At 56.9% G+C, this 18507-nt stretch overlaps 1 protein-coding gene across 10 annotated transcripts in view; it reads left to right on the top strand.

Moving 5' to 3' along the window:
• The first annotated feature begins 277 nt into the window (after positions 1–277).
• The window catches only part of POC5 (POC5 centriolar protein), a 31009-nt gene continuing 12779 nt past the window's right edge, over positions 278–18507 (top strand). For 3 of the 10 annotated variants that reach the window (XR_011381830.1, XM_070056291.1, XM_051838668.2), the window contains exons 1-9: positions 1260–1388; positions 2856–2950; positions 4962–5103; positions 6539–6613; positions 8394–8599; positions 10945–11121; positions 14183–14287; positions 15445–15624; positions 17109–17262. Coding sequence is in view for 6 of the 10 variants with exons in the window: in XM_070056291.1 (XP_069912392.1) it covers positions 2867–2950; positions 4962–5103; positions 6539–6613; positions 8394–8599; positions 10945–11121; positions 14183–14287; positions 15445–15624; positions 17109–17262 (1123 nt within the window). In the remaining 4 variants the exon portion in view is untranslated. Of the gene's footprint in view, positions 404–1259; positions 1395–2155; positions 2776–2855; positions 2951–3282; positions 3421–4961; positions 5237–6538; positions 6614–8393; positions 8600–10944; positions 11122–14182; positions 14288–15444; positions 15625–17108; positions 17263–18507 lie in introns of those variants that run through there. The other 7 variants (XR_011381833.1, XM_051838673.2, XM_017339016.3 and 4 more) reach the window with 6 other exon arrangements.

The raw sequence follows: 18507 nt of genomic DNA, 5'->3' as shown, positions 1-18507 counted from the left end.
TCTCCCCTGCCACCCGTCTGGTGCCTGCTGAACAAGCACAGTGGGTACAACCTCAACCCTGAGCAAGTCCTGCACAGCCGGGCACCACCCTCCTACCCACTGGCTCACTCGCAACAGCAAGCGCCGGGGACTCAACCTGGTGTCCCCCGAGGCCTGCAGGGACCCGGGTGTGGAGCCCCACGTGCTGCCTGCCAGGGTGCACACCAGCAGGGGGAGGTCGGGCCGCACGTGGGCTGTGGCCTGCCGGGGGGCGCGGCCCTCTCGGGCGGCTCTGTGGCGTCAGGCTGCTGGTCACCCCGACGCAGGCCGGCTGCGCGGCTCCTACGGAGCGCGTGAAGCGCCGGGACCTGCGTGACCGCCCCGCCCGCACCTGCGGAGCCCAGGCAGCAGCGCCTGTCCCCAGGTACTCGGGCGCGCGGCGGGCGGCGGGGGAGGGCAGGGCCCGCGCCGCCGGCTCCCTCCTTCCCCGCACCCCGTCCCCGCTGCTTAGGCGTGCGTGATGCCCGCCTTCTTCCGCGGGCCCCACGCTGCAGCACAGCAGCCGGCGCGCTCGCCTCCCGCGGCGGGGCGCGAACGATCAGGCGCGGTCCGCGCCGGCGACCAGGCCGTCGGGGAGGGACCTCGGGGAAGGCGAGGCTGGATCCGTGGGACCCAGGCCTCCCCAAGGACGGCGCTGCGCAAGCACCCCCTCCCCGGAGAGGACCGGCCCGCCGCCTCCAGGTCTCCATCTCCGCACCGCGCCCCACGCGCCAGGAAGGGCCAGGCTGGCGACCTCTCCACGGGGGACCGCGGGCCCGTGTGGGAACCACCACCGCGCCGACGGCCGCGCCCGGGGCTTAGCACCGCGCTTTCGAGAAGCTGTTGCTCGTAGCACCTAGTTCGCGGGCGCCCCGGGCTCGCCTCCCGCGCAGGCGCATCGCAGAACGCCCGGGGGCCGGCCGGGGAGCTCCCGACAACCAGCCTCTTGCGGCCGCACCTGCCACGCCGCGACTGCTACTGAGCATGCGCACACCCATCCTGAGCCGAGACCCCGCCCCCTCGTAACGGCGCAGCCGCAGGCCGACGCTAAGGACCGGCGGGCAAGGCCGACCTGGGCGGGGCTTCATTAAATCCCGCCCACTGGGCCCGACCCTGCCCCGCCGCGGCCATCACTGAGCATGTGCGGACCCGCCCCGAGCGCCCCGCCCGGCTCCCCGAAACCCCGCCCCTCGGAACGGCGGCGCAGGGGGCGGGACTTTGTGCACCCGCGTTTCCGGCTTCTCCCCGCGGCGGCGCCCCGCCCCGCATCCAGGCCAATCAGGGGACGCGTTGCTGGGCGGGGCCGGTGCCCGCGGCTGTCGTTGGAGTCCTCGGCGGCGGACGGGCGGCGGCGGCGGCGGCGGGGCCTGGTGAGGGTGCGCGGCCGGCGCGGGGGGTCGGGGCGACCCCGGGGAGGAGCCGGTCGGAGCCTCAGGGCCTGCGGCGCGGACTCGGGGCGGGCGGGCAGATCCCGGTGCGCTGCGCTCCCTGGTGTGCGGGAGCGGCCCGCGGTGCGGGGCCCCGAGCTGCGTCCCCTCGGGGGCCAGGGGGTCCGGCGGTGGCCGCGCTCGCCCGCGCAGGCCTGGCCCCTGACCGCCGACTCGCCGGAAGCCGAGGGCGCTGCTCCTCCCACGTGCGCGGGAGCCTGACCGCTGGCGCGGGGTCTCCCGCAGACGGCGCGGTGCTGGCGCTCGGGCCCCGAGGGTCTGCGCGCGCGCGGGGGACGTGCGGGGAGACGCGCCGATGCGCGGTCAGGGGCATCCCCGAGGGTGGTGGGCCGGTCGTGCCAGGCGGCGGCGTCACCGCCGTAACTCCGGTAACGGGGCGGCCGCGTCCGGCGGCGGCGGCGTCCGCTTTAATCCGCAGCCAGTGCGCAGCCGTCCGCGGCGCGGGCTGGACTCGGGCCCCGCGTGCCCCAGGGCCTCCCTGCCCGCCGCCCCCTCCTCGCGCCCCTGCCACCCCAGCCACAAAGGGGGCTGCCCCTGCCCCAGCCTTGACTCCTTAGGGTGTCGGTCACGGGTGTGGTCTACACCGCTGGCTCCCTGGGCAGACGAGCTCCCGGGACACAGGCAGCTGTCGCCTTGAAGGAACGCGTTTCCTTGTTGCTGAAAGCCCTGTCTGAAGTCCTTTCTCGCAGGAGTAGTCCCGAGAGGCAGTCCCCGGAGGGACGGCGCCGGCCGGCACCGGGCAGGCTCTGTGCGCACCTGCTGGTCTTTCCTCCTCGGTGTCGCCCCCAGGACGCTCTGTGCGCACCTGCTGGTCTCTCCTCCTCGGTGTCGCCCCCAGGACGCTCTGTGCGCACCTGCTGGTCTTTCCTCCTCGATGTCGCCCCCAGGACGCTCTGTGCGCACCTGCTGGTCTCTCCTCCTCGGTGTCGCCCCCAGGACGCTCTGTGCGCACCTGCTGGTCTCTCCTCCTCGGTGTCGCCCCCAGGACGCTCTGTGCGCACCTGCTGGTCTCTCCTCCTCGGTGTCGCCCCCAGGACGCTCTGTGCGCACCTGCTGGTCTCTCCTCCTCGGTGTCGCCCCCAGGACGCTCTGTGCGCACCTGCTGGTCTCTCCTCCTCGGTGTCGCCCCCAGGACGCTCTGTGCGCACCTGCTGGTCTTTCCCCCTCGGTGTCGCCCCCAGGACGCTCTGTGCGCACCTGCTGGTCTCTCCTCCTGAGTGCGTGTCCGTGTGCCTCCCGCCGCTCGGCGCCGGCTCTCCCTCCTCCTGGCCCTGGCCTTTGCTGCCGGCCCTCGGCGTGCCCAGGGAAGGTTGTACTTGCATATCTGCGGAGCACTGTCCCTTGGGTTCGCTCCGAGGGAAAGCTAAGGCGGCCGCCTGTGTGTTGTAGCGCTGTGCAGAATGTCATCGGAAGAGGACAAATACTCACTCCCGGCTATGCAGAGTAACTCGGACGCGGGCAGCTCCGTCTCCACAGAACTCCAGGTAGGCAGCGGTGTCTCCGTTTGCTGTGACTTTGACTTCAAACAGGGCGGCGTCGAGGAAAAGTAGCGATGCATTTCCTCTCATTCCTTCCACGCACAAAGCCGCCCTCGGGTTTCCAGTGATACCAAGCCTCGCGGTTACTTCCAGACGGGGAGGTCACTGTGCGCGGCTCCCAGAACGCAGTCAGGAGCCCTTCAGACACCGTGCGAGGAGGCTTCAGCGCACAGAGAGGAGATAGGTATTTCAGGCACTTTTTCTGGAAGGAAGAATCCTGCATCGACACGTGCCGCTGTCACGTGTAAGAGCACTGTCAGCCCGCCCGAGTTCTAGAACCCCGGCCCCTGAGTTCTCACCTGGGAGGCTCCGCCCCGTCGCCAGGACACTCCTGACAGCGCAGGTGGACAGAGGGGCTGGCTGCAGAGGGCTTTGCTGATTTTCCTCCCGACGCGCCATCCTCAAGAGCGGGAGAGGTACTGACGGGTTAGCCTAGGCGTGTAGTTAGCTACATCACCTAAGAGGCGAAAGGCTGGACGTCGTGTCCCGTCCAAGCAGAGTGGCTGACGCTGCGACGTGAGAAGCTTCAGAAACGTCTTATGAAAGCAGTGTCGTTTGAATTGAACTTGTAGACGTAGAAACTGGGAAGGTTTCCCAGGATGAAGCAGCCCACCCCCGCCTCCCCGTGATGGCAGCTCGCCCACGCCCTGCTGTGTTCCTGCACCCTCACTCTCTGTGCAGGTTATTCAAAAACTGCCCATACGTTCGCACTGAAATGGGAACACTCGTGAGGCCTCCAGTTGTCTTCTCATTAAGAGACGAAGCTTGAAATCCAAAGACCAGATCCCCAGAGTGAAATGGAGGGAGGTGGGGAGGAATTTTCCAGACCCGTCAGAAGTCATCTGTGTCACTGATCACCTTCTTACCATGTCAGCAGCGTTCAGAGTCCGTTTGTCAGTAGCCCTCAGCTTGGTCTGTACTGGCTCCTGGACCAAGTTGGAAGCCTGTCTCCCTTCCCTATAATAGCATTATCTGGGGATGTTGTCCATGTCGATGCCACGAGTGATGTTAAGAATAAAATAGTGGGCCGGCGCTCTGGTGCAGCATGTGAAACCCCAGCCTGCAGCACCAGCATCCCATATGGGCGGTGGTTTGAGTCCTGGTCCTCCACTTCCAGTCCAGCTCCCTGCTAATGCACCTGGGAAAGCAGAAGATGGTCCAGCTGTCTGGGTACCTGCACCCTGTGGGAGACCTGGAAGAGGCTCCTGGCTTCCGCCTGGTCCAGCCCGGGTTGTTGCGGCCAGTTGGGGAGTGGACCAGCGGATGGAAGAGCTCTCTCTCTGTAACTCTGACTTTCATTGATCAGCAGCCAGGAGCTTCTGGGTCTCCCACATGGGTGCAGGGGCCCAAAGACTCGGGCTGTCATCTGCTGCCTCCCAGGCACATGAGCAGGACACAGGACGTGACGTGGACGTGGATTTCCGTGCTGTGGCTTACCACGCTACACCTGACATCCAGTTGTCCTACAGACTAGCAGCCTTCACACACACAGTAACAGGTACTGCTTTTTCAAACAGTTGTACTTCAACTAACAATATAAAAAGCAGATTTAGGCAGAACTACAGCTGTTAGGTTTAGGTTCAGTGTGTAAGTTCGAGCTGTGTGGTGTGCCTCTCACAGAGTCCGTGGCTCTGCCTTGGACAGTGCTGAGCAGGCGAGTAGGGCAGAGGCAATGCAGCCTCGCTGTCCGTGGTGCCTCCATGTGTTTGGGCCACGTACTGTCAAAAGATTCTGATACTTTGTAAGTACTTAAAACCTGTGGCTTGTTAACAGCTTGTCTCATCTTGAGTCACACTGACCTGAAGATTAAACACTGTTCACTGTGTTGACTCACTAACAAAATCTGTCTCCTGCAAACTGGAGCAGCAGTGGGATGACGGCTGCTGGGCTGAGGTTGACGCGGGGCCGCTGGCGCTTGCGAGTGCTGCGAGCGGCCCTGACTGCTGGCCTCCCGCAGGAGGAGTACGAGGAGCTGCTGCGCTACGCCATCATGAATCCCCCGGCCGACTCCGGCGCGTCTGCGGCGTCTCACCCCCGGGCAGAAGGGGCGCCCGATACGAGAATTTCTGCTGCAGCTGGTGGCATCCTTCATCATCAAGGTTGTGTATATCTTTTGAGAAATCTCTGAGTTCGCTATGGGGCTTATGAATGAAGCTGCCTTAGGATCGGGAGGACGCCTCTCCACCATCATTGACGTGTGTCAGTGTCACCGAGGGAGCCTTACACTTTTCGGTATTACTCCTGGCCCTGAGATGATGATGAGATACCCAACTTTTTATGTGAACTTCATTTTATGAAAAGCAGTAGAACTAGGGCTGCCACCTGTGACACCAGCATCCTACATGGGCGCCATTTCAAGTCCCAGCTGCTCCACTCCTGACCCAGCTCCCTGCTGTGAGCCAGGGAAAGCAGCAGAAGATGGCCCCAAGTGTTTGGGCCCCTGCACCTGGCCCAGACCTGGCAGTTGTAGCCACTTCAGGAGTGAGCCAGCAGATGCAAGATTCCCTCTCTGTGTCTTCTCTCCTCCCCACTCCTCTCACCTCTCCTGTCTTCCCTCTCTGTAGCTCTGCCTTTCAGATAAATAAATCTTTAAGAAAAAGTAGAGGTAACACAGCACTGCCACAGGTGCGGTCTCAGCGGAATGTGTTGCTTCTCCGCTCCTGCTCCTGGTTTGATGCCAGGATTGTCTTGAAAACTCGATGCCCATGCCCAGAATTAAGGTGGTCCTCAGTGACCCTCAGAACACACTCTGGTACTTTGTCAGCACGGTTGTCCGGGCTTGGAGCACTGCCTGAGCTGGCCTCACTCAGGTGGCCCCAGGCGTGGGCCGTGTCAGCCACAGGATGGAGCGCTGACACAGGCAGCTGTCGGCTGGGGGGTGGTGGAGGTGAAAGCAGGATGAAGTTCCTTTACCCACCCTTTCCATAGTCATAAAGTGCAAGGCCCAGGCAGCCTTCTCTGCGCAGGATGGCGGTGGTCACACCAGAGGCACAGCTGCCAGGGTCATGGCCTGCCCAGTGCCAGAGGCTGCTGGGCTCCCGGGGTCACGGCCCTGGGGTCTGTGGACGCAGGTGCTTCATTGCTGCCAAGTCTGGCCAGCTGCCTTGGAGTAGCGTATGGGCTTGTGGCTCCAGAACCTTCAGAAAACCAGCGTACTCAGAGATAGGAACCTGGGGTTTAGTGCCCCCTGCCCCGGCACTGATCTTGGTCGTGATTTGATTACACAGGGGGCCTCCACATGGGGTCCCTGCTCGTTCTCCTGAACTGAAGTAAGCACATCAGAATTGCCTAGGGCCGCTGGAAGCTTGTCTCCTTCCGGCTGTTCCGCGGTTCCCAGGGACACGGCTCGGGCTGCGTTCCTCACCCCAGCTCTCCGGCGTTTCCAGGTCATCACTGGGGTTTAGGACGCGGCTGTTTCCTCCCGTAAGATAGTATATGTGTTCAGCCTTTTCCAAAAGGACTTGAGTTTAAAACATGCAACAGGTGTGTGAAGAGCAGCTCCATTTAACTGAAAAATACTTTCCTTTTTGGCAGGAAACAACCCTGTGATAAGAGAAACTGGGATGGAAGTTGGAAAAAAAAGTGATTTAAATAACTCAAAGACAGACGGTATGGCTTTTCCTTGGCTTGCTTTCATTTATGTACAACGTACGGCACTTTAATGAATATTATCTCTGCAGTTAGAGGAGTGATTTCAGTGTACTGCTTACTGGCAGGATTTTTAAGTGTCAGTGTTGCCAGTTTAGGTGATAATATTTAAGATTCTGAAATGGAGCGGTTCCCACGAGTTAGTGCGTCAGAACCTGTGGCGTCCTGCTCAGAACTGCCGAGGCGGAGGGCGAGCGTTGTCAGGCTTACTGGGCTCTCGGCAAAGCGCTGTTTCCTAGCTCTCGGCATTTGCACACCACGTGATGATTTTCGTCTCGCCTCCACGTCACCTGTTCTATCATTTAGTGTTGGGTTTTGTGTTTTTTTTTTTTTTTAAGATTTATTTATTTACTTGAGAGGCAGAGTTACAGACAGTGAGGGGGGACAGGCGCCCGGGTCACGGCTCTGGGGCCTGTGGTTCCTCACGGTCTGTGGACGCAGGTGTTGCATTGCTGCAGCAAGTGGGTGCGGGGTCTCCACCAGCCACCTGGCAGGACCAGAGTGCGTTGCAGGCTCCTGGCTTCTGCCTGCCCCCGCTCTGGTGTTGAGCGGTTTGAGGAGTGAACAGCGGATGAAGGGTCGTTCTCTCTGCCCTTTAAGTAAGGTGAAAGTGGTTTGAGCGCGTCCTAGAACCAGACTGAGACGTTTTCCTTGGCGTAGTGAGGGTGCTTGTCTTGCTGTGTGATGCGTGTCATGGAGTGTGGTCCCATCCTGGGAAGGCCTCTCCTTCAGCTTCCTCGCCTGGGACTGAAGCCCTGGCAGTGTCTTCTCCTTGGCCCTCTGAGCTCTCCAGCTCAAGGCTCTGTTTTCTCGCGAGCACAGGTCTGGTTGGTGGAGCCCAGGGAAGGGCGTGCATGCGTGTTGTCCACCATGCCCTCGCGGTTCCGGAGCCGTCCTCAGAACACACGTGTGCAGGGCGGGTCTCCTGGTGTGGCCGGCCCAAGCCTTGTGTTGGGCTTTTTGTGCCAAGCAGAGATGAAGGAATGATTTTCCCTTTTGCAAGGAATTCTTGAGCGATGCACCCTGAGTGACAGGTCTGTGTAGTCTCTGAGGGATTCCTTCAGTGCAGAGGGGAAGGCCCTTCCATCTTGTCTCAGGACCTGGGCCACATGAGGAGGGCCTGCAGCAGGAACCTGCGGTGAAGTCCTGGCCTTGGCGTCTTGCACTGTCAGAACAGATGCAGCCCTGCGTACACACAGGGGCGAGAGGCACGGGCGTGCCGGTGTGTGCTTCTCCCCTGCTGGCGGAGACGCACGGGCTGCCTTGGAGTATCTGACACAGCGCTCCACTAGTGCTCCCTGTGTGCTGTGCATCTGCAGTCGCGTGAGGCGTGCCCCAGTGCCCGTTGCGAGGCAGCACGGCTGTGTGCGAGCTCTGACACCACTGGCCACTCAGCCTCCCAGGCCTGGCCGAGCAAGCCCTGGACTCTGGATCGGGAGCCGTGCAGGCACTCGGCTGGCGCTGCTGCGATGGGGCGGGTGATGACGCCGGGGCTCAGGCTATGCGAGCATCCTTACTGGGGCTGGCAGTCATTCGCTGCCACAAGGCAGAGTGTGGGCGGCCTCTCGTGCCAGTCAAGCCTGATCCCGGCAACACTGAAACCAAAGTAGCCAGACCAAGGCACAGCTGAATGGGAATTCCTGCACTTTTTTCTCAGCCTCTGTAGGTAGCAGAAATCTTAGAGCCTTCCTGCTCGACTCCTTGCCAGGGCGGGCCATTCCCAACCTCTCCTTTCTTCCAGGGTCGTCACCGGCTCTGTCGCCAAGGAAGGCATCTCACCCGGTCATGGACTTTTTCAGTTCGCATCTCCTGGGCGACTCTTCCTCCCCAGGGTCTACTTCTAGTCACACGGAAGCCCGGGAAGTCGTCGTGGGCGACTTCCTTGTTTCGGAGGAAAACCTGCAGAAGGTGGAAAGCGTGCTGGATCTCTGGAGCTCGGGTCTCAAGGTACTGCAGCGACTCGGTTCCGGTCGCCGCCGGTCCGTGGAGTGGGGCGTCTCGTGATCCAGCTGAGCGTTCTGCCCTTTGAATTTAAAAAGCATCGATGTTCAGTTTCCTGGGAAGTCAGTTCCGTGTCGGCACTGCGCTGCTCGGTCCTTATCCTGCACGGACTCGCACGGGGCTCCTGCGGCCCAGCTCTGGCTCAGAGCGAGCGTCTGTGTCAGGCCACGTGTGCAGCCGGGAGGCGCTCAGCCGTGCGACTGCGCTGGGTGGCTGCTCGGGCGCGGAAAGCTCGGCCTGCACTGACAGCTGGGACTGTGAAGCCGCAGGTGCAGGGTTAGCCGTGTGCGTCCCTCGTGTGGCTGCCCCTGCAGCAACCACGCGAACGGCGGTAAGGCACACATGCTGCCGAGTACTGAGGGCTGTCACTGGCCTCCAGTGGGCCGCGTCCTGGGTACTGAGTGCTGTCGCTGGCCTCTACTGGGCCGCGTCCTGAGTACTTAGGGCTGTCGCTGGCCTCTACTGGGCCGTGTCCTGGGTACTGAGTGCTGTCGCTGGCCTCTACTGGGCCGCGTCCTGGGTACTGAGGGCTGTCGCTGGCCTCTGATGGGCCGCGTCCTGGGTACTGAGGGCTGTCGCTGGCCTCCAATGGGCCGCGTCCTGGGTACTGAGGGCTGTCGCTGGCCTCCAGTAGACTGCGTCCTGGGTACTGAGTGCTGTCGCTGGCCTCTACTGGGCCGCGTCCTGGGTACTGAGTGCTGTCGCTGGCCTCCGATGGGCCGCGTCCTGGGTACTGAGAGCTGTCGCTGGCCTCCGATGGGCCGCGTCCTGGGTACTGAGAGCTGTCACTGGCCTCCGATGGGCCGTGTCCTGGGTACTGAGTGCTGTCGCTGGCCTCCGATGGGCCGCATCCTGAGTACTTAGGGCTGTCGCTGGCCTCTGATGGGCTGCGTCCTGAGTACTGAGTGCTGTCGCTGGCCTCTACTGGGCCGCGTCCTGCAGAGATGGCTAGTCTGTTTGCCATGTAGAAAAAGTGGGGCTAGGCATTTGGCTCAGCAGGTAAGTCACCACTTGGGGACGCGCAACCTTTCTCTGAGTTTCTGGTTTGAGTCCCAGCACCTCCGCCTCCAATCCAGCTTTTTGCTAGTGTGCACCGTGCAAGCAGCTAGTGATGGGGGAAATGCTTGGGTCCCTGCCACCCATGTGGAAGACGCAGATTGAGTTCCCGACTCCTGGCTGTTGGAGGCATTTGGGGAGTGAACTAGAAGGTGGGAGATCTCTCTCCATCTGTGTCTCTGTGTCTTTCTGTCTTTAATATTAAACAAGTATATTAAAAACCTGTTGGAATGGAGAAAATGATGGTTTTTCCAAAACACTTTGAAGAAGCTGAATGTTCACGTACATGGAGAGTGAGAGCCGTGTGAGTTCTGCGGGACTTGTTTCTCCCCAGCTGGAACCCTCACTTCTAGAGATTCCCTCGCCACAGTGTCCCCTTTCCTCCCCTGGGAACGGGCTTCACGCTCCCTGAAGCGTCAGCCACCAGCACGCAGAACCTTCTGTCTTCAGGTGACATGACCCGTGCCAGCCACGGAGGCTGAGAGGACTCGCGACTGGCCGTAGGTGGCCACGGGGTCCCTGGTGTGGGGACCACGTGCCCACCTTGCCGGCTCCCGTTGCCTCTGTGTCTGCAGAGCTTCCTGGCCATCAACAGCCCGGCCCCCGCCAGGTGTCCTGCGTGGTTTCCTGGTGTCTTTTTTTCTTTTAAGGCTTACTTATTTATTTGAGAGGCAAGGTGACACAGAGAGAAAGAGGTCTTCCATCCACTGGTTCACTCCCCAAATGCCTGCAACAGCCAGGGCTGGGCCAAGCCAAAGGCAGGTGCCAGCAGTTCAGTCCAGGTCTCCCGCTTGGATGGCAGGCACCCGGCACTCAGGCCATCACCTGCTGCGTCCCAGGGCACCAGCAGGAAGCGATCAGAAGTGGAGGAGCCGAGGCTCTGTCGCTCCTTTACTGGACATGGGCCTCCCAGGCGGTGGCTTTTAGTGCTGGGCCACCACAGCCGCCCTCCTGGCCCATCTTCATGTGAACGTTTAAGTCCTTGGATAAACAGAGGGACTTGGTGAGTGAAGCCTGAAATTTTTCCTAAATGACAACAAGGTTTCATACAGAGCACTGTAACACAGGGAACAGTCGTGGCCCTGGTGTGGTGGTGGGCCAGCTAGTGCCTGCGAGTCTTACCACTCCTGTGTTGATTGCTCATTCCAGTACTGTTTAGTGTTTCTTAGCCTTCTTGGAGTTGTAAGAGGTGTTAACAAACCAGCCATTTAGTTGGCAGCATATTTGTTTTTCAGACAAATATCATTTCTGAACTGAGTAAATGGAGACTTAATTTTATCGACTGGCACCGAATGGAAATGAAAAAAGAAAAAGAAAAGCATGCGGCCCATTTGAAACAACTGAACGACCAGATCAGCGACCTGCAGGAGCTGCACAGAGCCTTTGAAATCTCCCTCGGGAGGAAAGATGAGGTCTCTTTCCTTTCTAACAGATTCAGCAACTGTCTGGCTAGATACTGAATTCCAGGAACGAATGGTTATTCAGCTCACAAAAGAGTCCAAAGGAAGACTCCTTTCAAACACTGATGGGACAGTGCAGGCACGGCCAAAGGATTGTTTACCTGGCTGACAAGCAGTGTGATGTCACTGACCCCAGCGTTCTAAATGTTGTGTGATGTCACTGACTCTGGCAGTCTGGGTGTTGAGCGGTGTGATGTCACTGACCCTGGTGGTCTGGGTGTTGAGTGATGTGATGTCACTGACCCCAGTGTTGTAGGTGTTGGGCAGTGTGATGTCACTGACCCTGGCAGTCTGGGTGTTGAGCAGTGTGATGTCACTGACCCTGGCAGTCTGGGTGTTGAGCGGTGTGATGTCACTGACCCTGGCAGTCTGGGTGTTGAGTGGTGTGATGTCATTGACCCTGGTGTTGTAGGTTTTGAGTGGTGTGATGTCACTGACCCCGACAGTCTGGGTGTTGTGTGGTATGATGTCACTGACCCCGGCAGTCTGGGTGTTGTGTGGTGTGATGTCACTGACCCCGGCAGTCTGGGTGTTGAGCAGAGTGATGTCACTGACCCTGGTTGTCTGGGTGTTGAGCGGTGTGATGTCACTGACCCTGGTGTTGTAGGTGTTGAGCATGTGATGTCACTGACCCCGACAGTCTGGGTGTTGAGCAGTGTGATGTCACTGACCCCGGCAGTGTGGGTGTTGAGCAGTGTGATGTCACTGACCCCGACAGTCTGGGTGTTGAGCAGTGTGATGTCACTGACTGCGGTAGTCTGGGTGTTGTGTGGTGTGATGTCACTGACCCCGGCAGTCTGGGTGTTGTGTGGTGTGATGTCACTGACCCCGGTGGTCTTGGTGTTGTGTGGTGTGATGTCACTGACCCTGGTCTTGTAGGTGTTGAGCAGTGTGATGTCACTGGCTCATATAGTCTCATTTTTTAGGAATCTTTTTTTTTTTTCTCAAACTGCCCTTGACGGAACACCAGGGTACCAATGTTACCCACATTTTCAGTCATCCTCTCAGAGGTCATTTTTAGTATTTCAGATTGTACCTGTAATACATGAGTGTTCATTTTATTGATAAACTCAGGAAATACCTTTTATTTCATTTTATGTTGGCCTCCTAAGCACTGGAGTGTGTCGTTCAGAACTGTGCTGTTTTTCCTCCTGACAGCACCTTGACAGAGGCGGTGGTTGAGTGGCACACTGGTCAGGACAGCAGCGTGGCTGCAATCAGAGGGCTGGGGAAGCAGAAGCAGCCCCAGTAACCAGTAAGCCAGTTGTCAGCCCCACACCCTCCTTCAGCTTTATAGACTCGTAATTGGGCTTTTACCTGGTTTGCTTTCCTGAGGCAGCAGCTGCTGTGTCATTTTCTTCATTTCCCTCAAAACCTAAGATTTTTATATATTTTGAAGTGTTTTTTTTAATTTTTAAGCATCACATATAAAAAGTGTACATATCAGGTTTTCAGTTTGCAAAAAGTAAGACAGCCATGTTTTGTTATCTGGGTTGAGAAACAGATAGCCAGTGTCTTTTAGCAGAACACAGCCAGTGTCTTACAGTAGTACACGGCCAGTATCTTAGAAGAAATGGAACCTAGCCAGTGTCTTAGAAAAAACAGAATCCAGCCAGTGTGTGTGTGAGTGAGTGTGTGTGTGTGTGTGTTTTTTACGGTTTTTATTTATTTGAGAGGCAGAGTTACAGAGAGAGAGAGAGAGGTCTTCCATCTGCTGATTTCACTCTCCAAATGGCCACAACTGCCACAGCTGTGCCGATCCGAAGTCAGGAGCTTCTTCTGGGTCTCCCATGTGGGTGCAGGGGCCCAAGGACTTGGGCCATCCTCCACTGTGTTCCCAGGCCTTAGCAGAGAGCTGGATCGGAAGAGGAGCAGCCAGGATACAAATTGGTGCCCATATGGGATGGCAGCACTGCAGGCAGAGGCTTAGCCCACTGCACCACAGGGCCAGCCCCCAGCCAGTTTCTTCTAACAGACTGTGACCAGCATCTTTGAACTGTGCCCTGTCCTCTTCAGATAGTTACTTAAAGAACAGGAGTAATGTCTTCTGGTGGGTGTGTCACACTAACCAGGAATCTTGAACGTGGCCATTTTTAGTCACAAATATCTGTTGATCAGCCCTTGGTAAGAGAGAACATTAAGATTTAAAATCCTTTATGGGTTTTGTTTTACAGATAAGAGTAGTGTTGAAAAGAGTATAGCAAAATAAAATAATTACTTGCATTCATAAACTCACGGCGTTGAGAAAATCACTAGGCAGTTCCTGAGGGTCTCCTGTAGGCAGGGCCACAGTGGGACAGGAAGAGGCTTGAACCCTGGCCCTGCCCGCAAGTCTGGCGAAGAGACTGTGTCTGCAGCCGGCTTCGCACGTGTGGTTGTGCTTCCTGGACTGCCAGCAGCTGTGCTGAGTGCATGGTGGCCGTTAGCAGGGTGCACACAGTGAGCGTGGAGCCCTCCATTCACGGAGACTTAGCGGACCCATCAGGGGAAGTTTTTTGGTCTTTTTAAAAATAAAAGGGGTGGGGCCAGTACCGTGACTCACTTGGTTAATCCTGCGCCTGCGGCACTGGCATCCCATATGGGCACTGGGTTCTAGTCCCGGTTGCTCCTCTTCCAGTCCAGCTTTCTGCTGTGGCCCAAGAGTGCAGTGGAGGATGGCCCAGGTGCTTGGGCCCTGCACCCCATGGGAGACCAGGAGGAAGCTCCTGGCTCCTGGCTTCGGATCAGCATAGCTCCAGCCATAGCAGCCACTTACGGGGGTGAACCAATGGAAGGAAGACCTTTCTCTCTGTCCCTCTCTCTCTCACTGTCTAACTCTGTCAAATTAAAAAAAAAAAAAAAAAAGGGTACCAATGTTACCCACATTTTCAGTCATCCTCTCAGAGGTCATTTTTAGTATTTCAGATTGTACCTGTAATACATGAGTGCTGGATGTACCTGGATGACGAGAAGATCCCTTTGTCCTCTGCTGCTGTTGTGCTCTCACGTTAATCGGAACAATTGTTGTTGACAGGTGATTTCTAGCTTGTCGCACGCCGTGGGCAAGCAAAAGGAGCGCATCGAGCTGATGAGAACCTTCTTCCACTGGCGCATCGGGCACGTCAAGTCCAGGCAGGACGTAAGTGTCCAGAGGACACGGGCGGGCTAAACGGAGGGGCCGTCAGACAAGGATTTGCCTCTCATCAGCCGCAGTGAACTGTGTGTTAATGTTGCTCTTCTTTCAGAAGAGTTCGATTTCGTAGAGCTCTGAGATTTCGTGACACAAATCTGTGTTCCAAGAGCTGCGTCGTGTACTGTTCCACGGTAGGCGTGAGGATTCTGCCTGAGGTGCAGAGGCATCACAGAGCCCGTATAACAGATCTGACCGGCAAGAATCTGTTATCTTCATGTATCGTAGGCTTTACCACATTTAGACATAAAAAACTGTACAAGTGTTTGTTGTAGATTCCTAGAACGAGACGTGAAGGGAGTCATGCGTGTTCAGCTTTGTTGAAGTGATCCCTAGTTTGTAGTGTACAGTTTAAACCTGAGAGCAGAAGAGGGGCCCTTGGTGATGAAGACAAGGTGCTGTCCATGTGGCTCGTGGGACCCACGGGCAGTCTCTGTGCATGTAGTGTCCAAGTGCTTTGGGAGAAAGCTGTTAGCATGACACAGCTTTTCCTTTGAGAATACGTCCTAGTGCTGACATTGTTTCATTAACCCCAGTCAGTCAGATCCACATCAGTCACATTGAAATGAGTACTTAGGCCATATTTGGAAAGTTACTTGTCAGTGACTTCAAAATACTCGGTGCTGCCATCACTTTGGGCAAATTTAAGGAAGTCAAGCATTGAAACTACCTCTTCAGGAGAATTTGAGTTCTTTTGATACAAGGATGGGGTCGCGCTCAGGACAGCCGGGGCTGGGTTAGATCGCCCCTGCTCGGCCGGGCACTTGCAGGAAGCTGCTCCCCTCAGCTCAGGGGTCATGTGGTCCACAGCGGAAGTGACAGCTGGCAAGTTGCTGGTTTTCTGTGTGCTTGCTTGCTTTCCCCCAGTGGGATCAGCTGCATAAAGCAGTGGGGTGATAAGGAAGAAGTCGGCTGTAGCGTCAGACACAGACCCTAGCCTGCGTGACAGAGACCTGCCGGCCGCCCTCTCCGAGCCTGTGCTTGCGTGTGCAGAAGTTAGACGGTCATGTGTGCGCTTACGTGGACGGACGGACGGGTCGTGTGCTGTTCCTGCCCGCTCGCTGACCAGGCCCCCGTGCTGTGATGCACGTGCTGCCCTCCCCTAGGTCTATGAAGGCAAGCTGGCCGACCAGTACTTCCAGAGAAGCCTGCTGAAGAAGGTGTGGCGGGGCTGGCGCTGCGTGGTGCAGAAGCGGTGGAAAGACGTGGTGGAGCGAGCCTGCCAGGCAAGAGCGGAGGAAGTCTGTGTCCAGATCTCCAGTGACTATGAGGCCAGAATCGCGATGGTACACTTTTCTGAGTGTTCACTTCCTGTTAACAAGAGTAGACTCACTGTGGTTTATATTCAGTCGTCGTCTTTGGTTTTTATGTGGCCAAAAACAAAGACCAAAAGCAAAATGCTTATTTTTGGGATAACGTAAATAAACTGTGTTCCCTTTGTCTGTTTAGAGATTTATTTATGTATTTGAAAGGCAAGTTACATAGAGAGAGAAGGAGAGGCCGAGAGAGAGAGGTCTTCCTGGGTGCGGGGGCCCGAGCGCTTGGGCCATCCTCTGCTGCTCTCCCGGCACATTGCAGGGAGCTCCGTCCCAAGTGGGGCAGCCGGGACTCAGACCTGTGCCCACATGGGATGCCAGCTGCAGGCGGCAGCTTCATTTGCTACACCACTGCAGTGGCCCCTAAACTGCACTCTTACAAGATTTGCTGTTAAGCAATTGTGTATAAACTGGAATTATTTTCCCATGGACTTTTTAAATTTTTTTTATTTATTGTTTATTTTTTGACAGGCAGAGTTAGTGAGAGAGAGAGAGACAGAGAGAAAGGTCTTCTTTCCGTTGGTCCCCCCCCCCCCCCCCAAATGGCTGCTATGGCCGGTGCTCTGCACTGATCCAAAGCCAGGAGCCAGGGGCTTCCTCCTGGTCTCCCATGCAGGTGCAGGGCCCAAGCACCTGGGCCATCCTCCACTGCCCTCCCAGGCCACAGCAGAGAGCTGGACGGGAAGAGGAGCAAACAGGATAGAATCCAGCGCCCAACCAGGACTAGAACCCGGGGTGCTGGCGCCGCAGGTGGAGGATTAGCCTATTGAGCCACAGTGCCAGCCCCCATTGACTTTTAATAATAAAGTGGTTTCTGTGGGAAAACATTTGTAATCCAAAATGAAATAGAACACATGAGGAATTTATGAAGAGTGCAATAGCCCTCCTATAGCATATGAAATATTAAAAAGTTTCAGCATTATAGCACTAACTTCTCTTACTGCTAAGAATAAATTTCATCATACAGATGACTTTCTGCAATTCAAAAGGACATACAGAAAATGCAGTCCCTTCAGGCCTGGTCGGTGAGAAGGCATCTCATGCCTCGTTTCCCTGCACAGTTTGGCTGTGCGGAAAGCATGGACTTTTGAAGGTGGCTCAGATTGCAGGCACTTAGTTACTTTTTGAGGAGCCAGGGCATCCGCAGCTCACAGCTACAGTTCTCCTACTGTCCCAGTTAGTTCAGGGCAGGACATCCCAGACATTGCAGCAGACTTCAAAGGGACTGTTAGAAAACGAAGACAATTGTTGATGGCACGGTAGAGGCGAGGCCAGCACGTGGGACAGCAGGTTCTCGCTCGCGATGCCAGCATCCCTCACGGGCACCAGTCCAGTTCAGGTCCCAGCTCTCCACTTCTGATCCAGCTCCCTGCCAATGCACTTGTCTTAACAGATTTCCTCCTGGTGTCTCAGATCTTTTCCTTTTATCTAATTTTCTTATTTCCTTGTTCTAGTTATCTGGAGCTTTGGAAAATGCGAAAGCTGAGATTCAGAGAATGCAGCAGGAAAAGGAGCACTTTGAAGACTCCATGAAAAAAGCCTTCATGAGGGGGGTGTGCGCGCTAAACCTCGAGGCCATGACCATATTTCAGAGCAGAGGCGATGCAGGTTGGTACCTCGTGGAGACTGCCTGTGTGCAGAAGAGGACCTGGGAGAACTGAGCCCTGAGCTCCCGGGCTTGGCGCGGGTGTTCTCCTCCAGGCCTGGAAAGGATTCGTTTCACGGTGTTTCATCCAGCTTGCAGTGTGCTGTGAGGTTATGATGGCTGTGCCATCCCGGTGTGATCCAGCAGCCTGTCAGCTCTTCACTGAAGTAGACATTGAAGTACGCTTTCCATGTACAACACTGTGCAAGTCTTGTCTAACAGTAGTTACAGTGCCCTTAGTATAAACTTTCTATTGTTGTGTTTTCCTTAGTGGCCAAATTCCTTTTGTTGATCAGATATATCTGATCTTGTTATAATTTGCCATTTTAAAAAACTGTTTTTCTTCCAATTAAGAGAGCCTCCACGACATTAATTTTGAATGAACGTGCGAAGAGATCCGTGTAGAAGTCAAGTGAAGTCATTTCATTTCCAAGGCAGCCCACGCGTTGCGTGAGGTCTGAGTGTACGCTTTGTGGTTTCGTTCACATGTCAGAAAAGCGGGGCCTGGAACCCTCCGCCACCAGTGCACAGCAGGGCAGCGTCCTCCGTGGCCTTGGCCGTCTCTGAGCCAGGAGGGTGGCGGAAGCTTCTCTGGCTGCTCTGGGACCCAGGCGTTTTACTGTGAGAGGCCCAGTGAGGTGGAGGTGTAGTCTTAGCTAAGTCGGCCCCCCACGTTGCAGACCAGCACTGCACATTACGTGGCGCCCCTCATAGTCAGTCCCGTGTGGGACTCCTGCGCTAGTCGTCAGTGGCACGGTCTCATCTGTAACACTACTAACGTGATCTGAGTACAGCCAGGGACTCCCGTGGGCTTCTTTTTTTTTTTTTTTTTTTTTTTTTTTTTTTTTTTTTTTGACAGGCAGAGTGGACAGTGAGAGAGAGAGACAGAGAGAGAAAGGTCTTCCTTTGCCGCTGGTTCACCCTCCAATGGCCGCCGCTGCAGCCGGCGCACCGCGCTGATCCTGGCAGGAGCCAGGAGCCAGGTGCTTTTCCTGGTCTCCCCTGGGGTGCAGGGCCCAAGCACCTGGGCCATCCTCCACTGCACTCCCTGGCCATAGCAGAGAGCTGGCCTGGAAGAGGGGCAACCGGGACAGAATCCGGCGCCCCAACCGGGACTAGAACCCGGTGTGCCGGCGCCGCAAGGTGGAGGATTAGCCTATTGAGCCACGGCGCCGGCTCCCGTGGGCTTCTTAAGCCCTTGCTATAAG

This window comes from Oryctolagus cuniculus, chromosome 14 (genome assembly GCF_964237555.1).
Source record: "Oryctolagus cuniculus chromosome 14, mOryCun1.1, whole genome shotgun sequence".
NCBI lineage: Eukaryota > Metazoa > Chordata > Mammalia > Lagomorpha > Leporidae > Oryctolagus > Oryctolagus cuniculus.
This window is presented reverse-complemented; position numbering and strand designations above follow the sequence as displayed.